Here is a 12,459-nt window from a genome sequence, read left to right as displayed (position 1 = left end):
AAGCCAAAGCAACTAATCAAAACCTTTCAAACTTCCTTTCTTTTTAAAGGCATATTTTAAATAGGTGAATGAAAACCACCTATCTACGAACAATAAATCTCTCCTTAAACAAAAACTTTTTTATACAGTCATCTCTTATTTCAGCCCTGCAAAATGCCTCATTAATATACATAAGATACCGTATAAGGATTTTGTTGTGTTTTGTTTTAAAGACACCAGGTCTCACTGTTGCCCATGCTGCAGTGCAGTAGCTACTCACTGGAGCCATCACGGTGCACTACAACTTCAAACTCCTGGGCTCAAGTCATCCTCCTATCTCAGCCTCCCAGTAGTGGGTCTACTGGCATATGCCACAGCTGTGGGTCTTATAAGGTTTACAGACAGTATCAAATGAAAGATTACATAAATGATTACTGGGAATACTTCAGCCAATAGACAACTGAAAAAGAGATATTTAGGCATATTTTTAATAGCATCTACTGAGTGATGAAGAAAATTATTTCTTTAAAATTACTCAAAATCCTGTCATTACCAGGTCAGAAAATCTGAATCTCTAATCTCGAAACATAAAAAGCTCCGTGTTCCATTAAACATTACTTTCTTTTTTTTTTTTTTTGCAATTAATTTATCTATTTAGAGACAGGGTCTTCCTCTGTCACTCAGGAGGGAGTGCAGTGATGTGATCATGGCTCACTGCAGCCTCAACGTCCCAGCCTCCAGCAATCCTCCCACCTCAGCCTCCAGAGTAACTGGGACTAGAGGCACACACCACCACACCCGGCTAACTTTTGTATTTTTGGTACAGACAAGGTTTTGCCATGTTTCCCAGGCTCATCTCAAACTACTGAGCTCAAACAATCTACCCACCTTGGCCTCCGAAAGTGCTAGGATTATAGGCGTGAGCCACGCCTGACCAACACTACTTTTAGAAATTAAAAGCTAAGGGCTTTTTTGTAGGTTTAAAAAGAAGCACACACACAGCAACTGGAAGCAGTGGTACACGCCTGTTGTCCCAGCTGCTCAGGAGGCTGAGGCGAGGGGATTGCTTGAGCCGAGGAGTTAGAGTGAGCCTGGGCAACATAGGGAGACCCTATCTCTTCTAAAAAGGAAAAGGAGCACATATTATATTCAAAATGTCTACTATGCAAAAAAATTTAACTATTGAATAACACAAGATAAATAAGAACCTGCTACCGCTTGTCAGTGTATAAGCAAGCTGAAATGATGTAAAATTAAGCTGAAATGGAACTGCATTCCAAAATTGTACTTAAAGGAATATTTTAGGTGTATTCATTTATAAATAGCAATAATCTTAATTATTGTTAATACCGATTAGCTTATGAATCTTTTTTTTTTTTTTTTTGAGACGGAGTCTAGCTATGTCACCTAGGCTGGAGTGCAGTGGCATGATTTCGGCTCACTGCAACCTCCCCCTCCCGGGTTCAAGTGATTCTCCTGCCTCAGCTTCCCGCGTAGCTGGGATTACAGGCATGTGCCATAATTCCTGGCTAATTTTTGTATTTTTAGTAGTGATGGGGTTTCTCCATGTTGGCCAGGCTGGTCTTGAACTCCTGGCCTCAAGTGATCTGCCTGCCTCAGCCTACCAAAGTGCTGGGATTTACAAGCATAAGCCACCATGCCCAGCTGCGAATCTTCATATAAACATATATTTTGCCCTTTTAATACAGTATTTCTATAGCCCACTGTGTGAATATATGAATATACACTGAACCAGATGAATTGTTTCCTATTACTGCATACAATGCTGCAATGAACATCTTCATGTGCTTGTGAATGAATTTCTAGGACAGTACAGGATTAAAGACTTACATTACCTTTAATTTGTTGATCATGGCTTCTTCAGAGTCCATAGACATGGATAACCCATGAATTAAACGTTTTGCCAGCATTCTTGCGTAGAACTACGTTTAAAAATATTTTTTAAGATTACTTCCTTTCTAATGATTTAGCATTCAGTAATAAAGTTGAGTAAAACACAAATGAAATTTTTCTGTTCACAACATACCTTTTGAAAGACGTCCTTGTCATCAATGTATTTGAACACCGTGATGAAGCTGGTGAGCCTGTCTTCCACTTCATTCTCTGTCATCCCTTTCGCCGACTTCTTCAGTAAGTTGTCACAGTACTTAGCAAGCTCAAGTAGAAATTGACAATAAATCTTACAAAGGGTGCTTCTGTATATATCACGCCTCAACGGAGGCAAAGTGGTGATACAAAAGAAGTTCAATGGACAGAGTTTTTGCTGTTTTTTTAGAGACTGGGTCTTGCTCTGTGCCCAGGCTGAATTGCAGGAGACAAGATCATAGCTCACTGCAGCCTCAAACTCCTAGGCTCAAAGGATCCTCCTGCCTCAACCTCCCAAGTAGCTCAGGCTACAGGCATGGACAACCACACCTGGCTTCAAAAGCTATATGTAATAATCATAAATGTAAACTAAATAAAATATACATCATAAAGTTTTCAAAAAGAACTAAACCAAATTCCAACATTGGGTCATCACTTACTGACCAATAAAGCAACTGATATAAGTAACATAAATTTTTAAAAGAGCACCCAGGTGAGTTTCGAGTGGTTTTATAATTTGACATTGAACAAGTACTTTAAAAAAAGTTACAAAAACCTTGTAAAAGTTTCCTTCAAAGGTTACCCAAACTTTATCAGCAGATTTCCTTTAGATTTCCGATTTAACAGAATCTATATCAAAAGTAATGCAAATTATTTCAAAATAGACATATGTTAAAATCCAAACTTTGTAAAATGAAATACTTTATCCTTTGGTTATTCTTTAAGAAAAGACACATGGTATATTGTATTCCTTACATAAATGCCAAATTATATACAATGTAGACAATTTTCCTTCTATTTTTCTGAGAAATGTTATAAGAAATGAATCTGATATTCTCAGTTTTCATTTTCTAATACTGACTTTTCATAAGATTACTTTTAAGCAACAACCAAACTTACCAGTTCAGGTGCTTTGCAAACAGACTTGGGCTCTCTGTAATTTACAACTGATGTAAGTGCCTAAATAAAAGACAGGCCATAATTAACCCCCAGCCACAGGGAAGTACAGCTAGGTCAATAGAAGCCATAATCTGTACATCCACAATTACCTTGCACATAAAACACAGCATTGCTGATAGTTCGCTAATATTTTCACACCTAACATGATAGACTCCTCTGACTTTATTCTCTAATTACAAAATAACTATACATCTTGTTGCTATTGCAAGATAACTCTGTAGCTCATTACTGAAATTTGAAACAGGTAAAGTAACACTACTTAAAAAAAATTTTACACTCTTGTAAGCAACTTTCAAGTATACAATAGTTCATATAAAACATATCTATTTTCTTTTCAAATATTATTCAATATAGCCTAAGTATTATGGCCAAAGAAAAAATCAATATTAAAAAATTTTTAAATTATGCAAGTCTATCCAGAAGATATCAGATTAAAAATTTCCTTTATATAGCATAATCATGGGAAATTCCACAAACGTTTAATTCAACTATTCAGTTAATAATTTAAGTTATATTGCTGGGCGCAGTGGCTCATGCCTGTAATCCTAGCACTTTGGGAGGCCAAATCAGGTGGAATGCAAGGTCAGGAGTTCGAGACCAACCTGGTCAACAAAGTGCAACTCCGTCTCTACTAAAAATACAAAAATTAGCTGGGTGTGGTGGCACACGCCTGTAGCCAGCTACTTGGGAGGCTGAGGCAGAAGAATTTCTTGGACCCAGGAGGCGGGCTTGCAGATAGCCAAGATCATACCACTGCACTCCAGTTGGGGTGAAAGAGCGAGATTTCATCTCACAATAAATAAATAATTTAAAAGTTATTATTTCTATTTTGACTTTCATATTAAAATTACTTAATCTCCATGTTTAGATCAGAAATCTCACACTTAGAAGTCTAATCCTGAAACTGCCTAAAGAATGATAGAGCTTTGTATACTTTTACTATATATGTATTTAAAACTTACCTTATCCAACGCACTCATGAAGTGCTGATCACCGTTCAAAACAGTGTTGATAAGCTGAACAAATTTACCATGTACTTCCAAAACTGACTCCACAAATAGTGTTGGCATCTAAAAATATAAAATGTAAGTACAAAACCACATTTTAAGAGGTTCAAGGATAAAACTACTAGCTTATTAAAGACTTAGGAGTAAATTTTTCCTCAAGGAAATTAAGTTTTACGCATCCACACTTGTCAGAAAATTGTTTTAGCTAAGACAGTTTGAAAAATTTTAAACTTTGGTGTTTAAAATAGCTTGTCATTCAACACGACAAGCTAATTTCATAGACTGTCTAGTCTAATCTGCCAGAAGAATGCACCAAAAGCACACTTTTCTATTGTGTTGAAATAACTTAAGGATAACAAGATCTGAACTACCAGGTCTGTCACTTTCATAGAGGCTTATATAAGCAAACACTGACTGCAAAGTCACTGAAGGCTGAAAGAGAGGAGAGTTACAAAGCCAGTAACCCTGAAAACAGAGACCCTTTGAACTCGGCAAGACAATCCCTCACATCTCAGAGAGAAGAAATACCTAATAAGTGGGAAAACTCACTTTTGCACTATTAGGTATTTCTAATACCTAATATTAGAACTATCCTTCTTAGTTAACTTCTTCATGGCGATAACCATGAAGAAGTTAACTAAGTCAGCTGGATTTGAATCTACTACAAATGTATTCACTTATGTTTCCACCTCCCAGCCTCGACACAAAATTCTATGCTTCTATGCTCAATGTCATTTGACATGGAATCTATAAACATAATAATGTAAACTGGTCAGTTTGATTAATAATACAGAGTGATAAACCTGAATACTAAAAACTAATAGTTCTACAAAATAGAAAAGTGTGGGAAAAGGAATTTGAAGAAATAAAAAAATAGAAAACTTAAACATTATTGTGGCAGAACATTAAAACTAAAAATTATTACTTGCCAAAGACCAATCTGCAGCTAAGGCCAATCTCTAAAAAGTGCTCCTGAATGGATGAGGAGCAAACAACTCTACTTAAAAAGAGATAGTAACATCTGATGTTATGTCTCTCTTGCTCATCAACCGTCACCAGTAGTAACAAGATTTGGCAATAGGAAAGACAAACTGTTATAGTCATGTAATTGGCAAAATACTCAAGAAAGATGAGTATTAGGGACATGAGGGTCACTGTTTTGGGTATTCTGGGCAGCAAGCATATACTTACACAAGATTGTTTTAATCTAAATTTGCTTCCTGGACAACCAAATTCAGAGAAAATACAAAGTAGGCAAATTGCAAGTTGTCTATATTACCACTGATCAGTACTAGTACCATGACAACAAACTACGTTATCAATGCCAATTACACAAAAACACAGTTATTTAGAAATGGCAAGCTTATTTTTCTGTGAAAAGTTAACAACTGTTCAACGGACGCCTCTGTATAGGTAAGCAGCAGCCTATCTCATCAACAGCTTTCTAATAATTTAATAATTCCAAAGTAAGTCCAACAAATTCTATGTTTAAAACATTAGAATACAGATTATTTCTTTCGTTGGCATGGTAAGACTTTTTCTTTGATTTTTCAAAAGCAGTCAAGTCAAAGGAAAGCCTCCCTGATGGATCTGACTAGGAGGAAACCGCTGTAGTTGCCCACACAACTCACGTTTTCCTGAGTAAGGTTGCTGGTTGCTCGAAGGCCCTCATCATGGATGTGGTTTTGCAGCTCCTGAATCATATGAGGTAAACCAGTGGACACAGCACGGAGTAAGACGTACATATTTGCCATGTCTGAGGGAAACAGATAGGTGATTAGTAACTCTCAAATATTTTTCACTTATTAGGTAACATACAGCTCCAAGTACAGAAGTACAAGAATATGCAGAGAAAAGTCCCCCACACCCACCTCCCAGCCACCCAAGCCCCCTCCCCACAGGAAAGGTATGTGATTATTTAACATCTTCCCAAAGCTATTTTGTGCAAATTCAAGTGAATACATGTATTCTTCACTTCACAATTTTTAATACAGTGTGCTATATTTTGTATATTATTTGTAGTTTCAGAACACATTTTAACTTAGTGGTCTATTAGTGCATAAAGCATTTCTATGTGTTTTACAGATGCACAGTACTCCATTATTTGGATATATTATAATTTCTTAACAATTGAGGAAAATTTAGGTGGTTTCCAGTCTTTTGATATTTCACTGTCACAATAATAATCTTATACACAAGCAAGAATATATGCAGTATAAGTCCCTAAAAGTGAGGTTGCTGTGTCAAAGTTTAATCCTATAGACAGATCCTTTCTTTTTAGATGAAGTCTCGCTCTGTTGCTCAGGCTGGAGTGCAGTGGCCTGATCTTGGCTCACTGCAACCTCTGCCTCCCAGGTTCAAGTGATTCTCCTGCCTCAGCCTCCCACGTAGCTGGGACTTTGGTGGGTACTCGCAAGCCTGGCTATTTTTTTGTACTTTTAGTAGAGACAGGGTTTTACTGTCTTAGCCAGGATGGTCTGAATCTCCTGACCTCATGATCTGCTCGCCTCAGCCTCCCAAAGTGCTGGGATTATAGGCGTGAGCCACCCTGCACAGCCGTAAACAGATCCTTCTAACCAGAGCTGCCAACAGCAGGGAGTCCCTTTGCCAACAATGTGTTACCAAATAAACATTTTGATCTCTGACACTGGGAGGTGAATAATGATCTCTCAGTATTGGGTTTATTTTAAACATTTTATTAAAACAACACACATATACAGAAAAGTATATAAACCGTAAGTGTATTATCTTATGAATTATCACAAGTGAACACACAACACCCATGTAATCACACCCAGGATAAGAAACAGGCATTACCTATACCCAGGAGTCCCCTTCATGCTCCTTCCAATCACACACTCTTGCTTCTCTACAAAGGTAACCACTGCTGTGACTGCTAAATCACACATGAATTTGAACTATGTATAAAAATGGAATCACAGGATTCTTTCGTGTCTGGCTTCTTGTGTACAACAAAATATGTATAAGGATCATCTCTGTTGTTGTGCGTGGTTTTAATTTGTCCATCTCCACTCCTCTATAACATTCCATTGTATGAATATACTGTACTATTCTGCCATTACTAGACATTTGAGCTGCTCCGGTTTATGGAGCTATTACAAACAATATTATCATGAACATTCCTGTATGTCTTTTTGTACACATGTCCATCCATCCAGCCATTGGCAGTCGGGAGGTGCGGGGTGAGGGCAGGGGTCATACATTTAGGAGTAGAACCGCAAGGTCATAAAATATGCATGACATATTCCGCTTAGCGGTCAATGCCACTACCCAAAGTAGTTGCATTGATTTATACTCTCACTTCAGTGTTTAACAAGCTCCTGCTACTTCCTATTTCTCAACAGCTCCTTCCAGTCATCTAAATTTTATATAAAAATATAAGTATTGATATCTTAATGTGGTTTTAATTTGCATTCCCTTATTTAACGAGATTATCTCTTTATGTTTATTGGACCTTGGACATCTGGATATCCTATATTCTGCAGTGCCTGTTTTTTGACCATTTTATATTTTGGATATAAATCTCTAATATTGCAGCTACATTACCCTATAACTGTCTTCTGATGATGCAGTGGTTTTAATGGCTTTTTTTTTTTTGGGATGGGGTCTCACTCTGTCACCCAGGCTGGAGTGCAGTGGCAGGATCTTGGCTCACTGCAACCTCCACCTTCCAGGCTCAAGCAATCTTCCCACCTCAGCCTCCCAAGTAGATGGGACCACAGGTGCATGCCACCCCACCTGGCTAACGCTTGTATTTTTTGCAGAGACAGGATTCTGTTATGTTGCCCAGGCTGGTGTTGAAGTCCTGAGCTCTAGAAATCCACCTGCCTCTTAATGGCCTTTTAATGATCCAAAGTTTTTCCTTTTAGTGTAGTCTACTGGATCAATCTTTCCTCTGCGGTTAGTGTTTTTTGTGTTCTATTTAAAATATCTTTCCTTGTCTCAAGGTTATGAAGATATTCTCCTATATTATCTTCTAGAAGTGTTATTGTTTTACTTTATATATTTAGATTAAAAATCTGTAGTGGGGCTGGGCGCGGTGGCTCATACCTGTAATCAATCCCAGCACTCTGAGAGGCCGAGGCGGGCAGATTACAAGGTCAGGAGATCAAGACCATCCTGGCCAACATGGTGAAACCCCGTCTCTACTAAAAATACAAAAAAATTGGCTGGGCGTGGTGACATACGCCTGTAGTCCCAGCTACTTGGGGGTGCTGAGACAGGAGAATTGCTTCAACCCAGGAGGTAGATCCCAGTGAGCCAAGATCGCGGTGCTGCACTACAGCCTGGGTGACAGTGCGAGACTCCATCGCAAAAAAAAAAATCTACAGTGAACTGATTTTGTATAGGTATCTGAGGTAGCAATCAAATTTCATTCTCTCCTCAAATGGAGATCCAATTGACTGAGCATTGTGTATTGAAAAGACCATCTTTTACCTGCTGCTCTGCAGCGCCACCTTGGTCTTACATCAAGTGGCCACATGTGCATGGGTTGTTTCTGGGGTCTCTTATTTTATTGGGATATCTGTCTGTCCTTGTACCAATGCCTCACTGTCTTAATTACTATAGCTTTTACGGTTAAGTCTTGCTGGCCTTTAAATTCTTTCCATCATACACTTCAAGACAGTGACTTTCAGAATTAAAATTATTGGATTTTGACTACATTGCCCTGGATCTATGTTGCTTTAAAAAACATGGGGCCGGGCATGGTGGCTCATGCCTGTAATCCCAGCACTTTGGGAGGCCGAGGCAGGCGGATCATGAGGTCAGGAGTTCAAGACCAGCCTGAAACCCTGTCTCTACTAAAAATACAAAAATTAGCTGGGCACGGGGGCAAGTGCCTGTAGTCCCACCTACTCCAGGGGCTGAGGCAGAAGAAGTGCTTGAACTCAGGAGGCGGAGGTTGCAGTGAGCCGAGATCTCACCACTGAACTCCAGTCTGGGACTACTTAGTGGTCTTTTCATATCAGTGGTCTGATATGGGGGAAAAAAAGTCAATTTATGGCTGGGTGCAGTAGCTCACACCTATAATCCCAGCACTTTGGGAGGCAGAGGCGATCAGATCATCTGAGATCAGGATCTCAAAACCAGCCTGGCCAACATGGTGAAACCCTGTCTCTATTAAAGATACAAAAATTGGCCAGGCATGGTGGCATGCACCGGTAATCCAAGCTACTCAGGAGGCTGAGGCAGAACTGCTTGAACCTGGGAGGCAGAGGTTGCAGTGTGCCAAGATCGTGCCACTGCACTCCAGCCTGGGTGACAGAGTGAGACTCCCATCTCCAAAAACTAACTAAATAAATAACACACATTTATTATCTTTCCTGCTTATAAAAGTAATGCATTTTGAAAAAAAAATCAGATATTGCTGATTTTTCTATAATTATATTTATTATATTAACTATATTTGCTTTGTATAGTCTCTGCCTCTATTCCTCTTTACCAGGAATTCTACATGTATTAAGGAAATTAGCTCTTATAACATACAAAAATGTATAAACACAATTTCCCACTTTTTCTTCTGACTTTAGAACACTCTTTGAAAACATGTTCCCAAAACAGTCTTTCAAAGTAAACTATTAATAATCTGTAAAAAAGTTATTTCAAATATTTTAAAGACTATTCCTAAAATATGCATTATATCGTGGGTGGCTGGAAGATGACATAAAAGATGCATTTATAATTGAATTTCTACTTATATTTGTTTGGTGTCACTTACCATTTTTTTTCTCTTGTCGAATGATATTATGACATTCTGCATGTAAAAACTGTAAGTGGTCTGCTACCATTCGTTGTTGACATTCATGAATCACTTTAGTGTATGAACTTGGATGCAGGTATTTTCGACATCGAATTTCTTCATCTTTTAATCTACCTAGGACCTACAGAAATATATTCTTACAGTCATGAATACAAAGTTTTACTATGAGGAAAAATCTGTAATATCAGCAAATAACTCAGCCAAATTTTAACAGCTGAATTAAACATGGCAAAGGTAAGAAATAATGGTTACATAAGCAATTTAAACTCACATTCCATAAATCATTTCACATTTTTATTTAAGCTACTAGCTGTGTCATCTACCTTCCTCCAGTCTTATAAGCCAGAATTAAAGTTAAATACTGTCTTCATTTACCTACACCATTCATCCTATTACATGGGCAACACAACATGTAACAGGAAAAGTGGGTACAGATGATTAAAAATCAGAACAGGTGATCTGTATGAATATCAAACTAAAAAATAAATTATATCGAGATCAAGTACATGAATCTAATTATTTTATATTGGTATCTCTTCTTGTAAAATGGAACTGTATGTGCATGATAGTTTATTATCACACATTAAAGATTTCATTAAAATTTTTGAAAGTAGGGGCAGGACATGGTGGCTCACACCTGTAATCCAGCACTTTGGGAGGCCAAGGCAGGTAGATCGCCTGAGGTCAGGAGTTTGAGACCAGTGTGGCCAACATGGTGAACCCCTGTCTCTATTAAAAATACAAAACTCAGGTGGTGGTGCATGCCTATAATCCCAGCTACTTGCGAGGTTGAGGCAGGAGAATCGCTTGAACCTGGAAGACAGGGGGGTATTGAGCCAAGATCTTGCCACTGTATTCTAGCCTTTGTGACAGAGTGAGACACTGTCTCAAAAAAATAAAAATAAGGCCTGGCACGGTGGCTCACGCCTGTAATCCCAGCACCTTGGGAGGCCAAGGCTGGCTGATCACATGAGGTCAGGAGTTCGAGATCAGCCTGGCCAACATGGTGAAACCCCGTCTCCACTAAAAATACAAAAAATGAGCTGGGCGTGGTGGCAGGCACCTGTAGTCCCAGCTACTTGGGAGGCTGAGGCAGGAAAATCACTTGAACCTGAGAAGATTGAGGTTGCAGTGAGTCGAGATTACACTATTGCACTCTAGCCTGGGCAGTACGAGGGAAACTCCGTCTCAAAAATAAATAAATAAATAATAAAAGAAAATTTTTGAAAGTAAATATATATTTAGCCACAGTTAAATATGTCAATCAAGACCTTTGTTTAAGTTTATCCTACCTAAAGCACTGAGGTACAAATAACACTGGTTAATATTAACACTAGCCAATAAGGAAAATAATAAAAGAATTTGACTAATTTCTCTCTCAAGAGAGAACAACATACACACATAGAAATGCCCAGGCTTGGAAGCACTCTGTAACGTGAAGCTGTGTGTTAGAGTTTCTGAAATTAAGTGCTTCTGGGGAACTGTATATCCCTGGTCCTTTGGAGCATGCTGCTGAGTTGGCCTGGGCACCAGAAGGTGATTCTGGGAGTGCATATCATTCCTGGAAAGTGTATCAGAAATTTTCAACAAAAATGAGGCTCAGGACTGAGCAGGGTCCCACAGTCCTGTGTTTCCTATTGTGCTACCCTTTGAAGCCAGGAGTTCAGGGCGAAGGCACAGACTGAGGCTGGGCAAGATGGTGTCTAGAGAAGCACCCCAACCTTTTAGGCACCAGGGACTGGTCTCCTTGAAGATAATTTTTCCACAGATGGAGTGGGGGCGGCGTTGGTGGGGGCAGGTGGCTTCCAGATGAAGTGTTCCACCTCAGATCGCCAGGCATTAGATTCTCCTAAGGAGCATGTGCAACCTAGACCCCTCGCACGCAGAGTTCACAAACGGGTTCGCGCTCCTATGAGACTCTAACGCCGCTGCTGCTGTGACAGGCGGTAATGCTCACAAAGTGGCTGCTCACCTGCTGCTGTGCCGCCTGGTTCCTAACAGGCCACAGATCAGTACCGATCCTCTGCCTGGGGGTTGGGGACCCCTTGACTAGAGGACAAAAGTATTCACCACATATTACATCAGCTAAGAAAGGCACTTTGGTTAACCATGAATCCTTTAAGGGCTATTTTTGTAAGAAATAAAAAGGATTACGCCTATTAGTCATTCGGAGCATAGTGACTTTAATCTGCTTGCTAAATTAGCTTAATGCAACAGCAATTGCAGTGGGTCTGAGAGAGGTAAAGGAGGATGAAAGGAGGAGGAAAAAAAAAACAATGGTAACTTCGGGGAGAGGAGTGCATATCAAGAGAAAGGTAGACAAGGGTGGACTGCCCCAATGTAGGGCTTCAAACAGCTCTAAAAACCCGGGGGCGAAAGAACAGCCAAACCTAGAGGATCACAGCAAGGGAGGCAGAAAGGCTGTCCTGACTCATCCCCCAATTAACTAAATGGAGAGCAAAGCCCAGGACTTTGCCCTGGAAGCTAATATGGTCCAACATTATTTCCTGATAAGAGCTTTTCTTTCTCTTTCTCTTTTTGTGAGACAGGATCTCTCTGTCGCCCAGACTGGAGGGCAGTGGTGCAGTCTCAGCTCACTGCAACCTCTGCCTCTTGAGTTCAAGT

General features: G+C 39.4%; 1 protein-coding gene across 4 annotated transcripts in view; it reads right to left on the bottom strand.

The window, feature by feature from the left end:
* CUL2 (cullin 2) overlaps positions 1–12,459 on the bottom strand; it is an 82,330-nt gene that overhangs the window by 18,695 nt on the left and 51,176 nt on the right. For all 4 annotated transcript variants that reach the window (XM_032259663.1, XM_032259660.1, XM_032259661.1 and 1 more), the window contains exons 9-14: positions 9,793–9,955; positions 5,684–5,808; positions 4,008–4,115; positions 2,986–3,045; positions 2,027–2,155; positions 1,836–1,922 (exon numbers count right to left, since the gene is read on the bottom strand). In XM_032259663.1, coding sequence (XP_032115554.1) covers positions 1,836–1,922; positions 2,027–2,155; positions 2,986–3,045; positions 4,008–4,115; positions 5,684–5,808; positions 9,793–9,955 — 672 coding nt within the window. The remainder of the gene's footprint in view (positions 1–1,835; positions 1,923–2,026; positions 2,156–2,985; positions 3,046–4,007; positions 4,116–5,683; positions 5,809–9,792; positions 9,956–12,459) is intronic.

Source organism: Sapajus apella, unplaced genomic scaffold (assembly GCF_009761245.1).
Source record: "Sapajus apella isolate SASKATOON/1434 unplaced genomic scaffold, GSC_monkey_1.0 scaffold111, whole genome shotgun sequence".
Classification (NCBI taxonomy): Eukaryota; Metazoa; Chordata; class Mammalia; order Primates; family Cebidae; genus Sapajus; species Sapajus apella.
The sequence above is the reverse complement of the archived record's forward strand: the minus strand, read 5'-3'. Positions and strand labels throughout refer to the sequence as shown.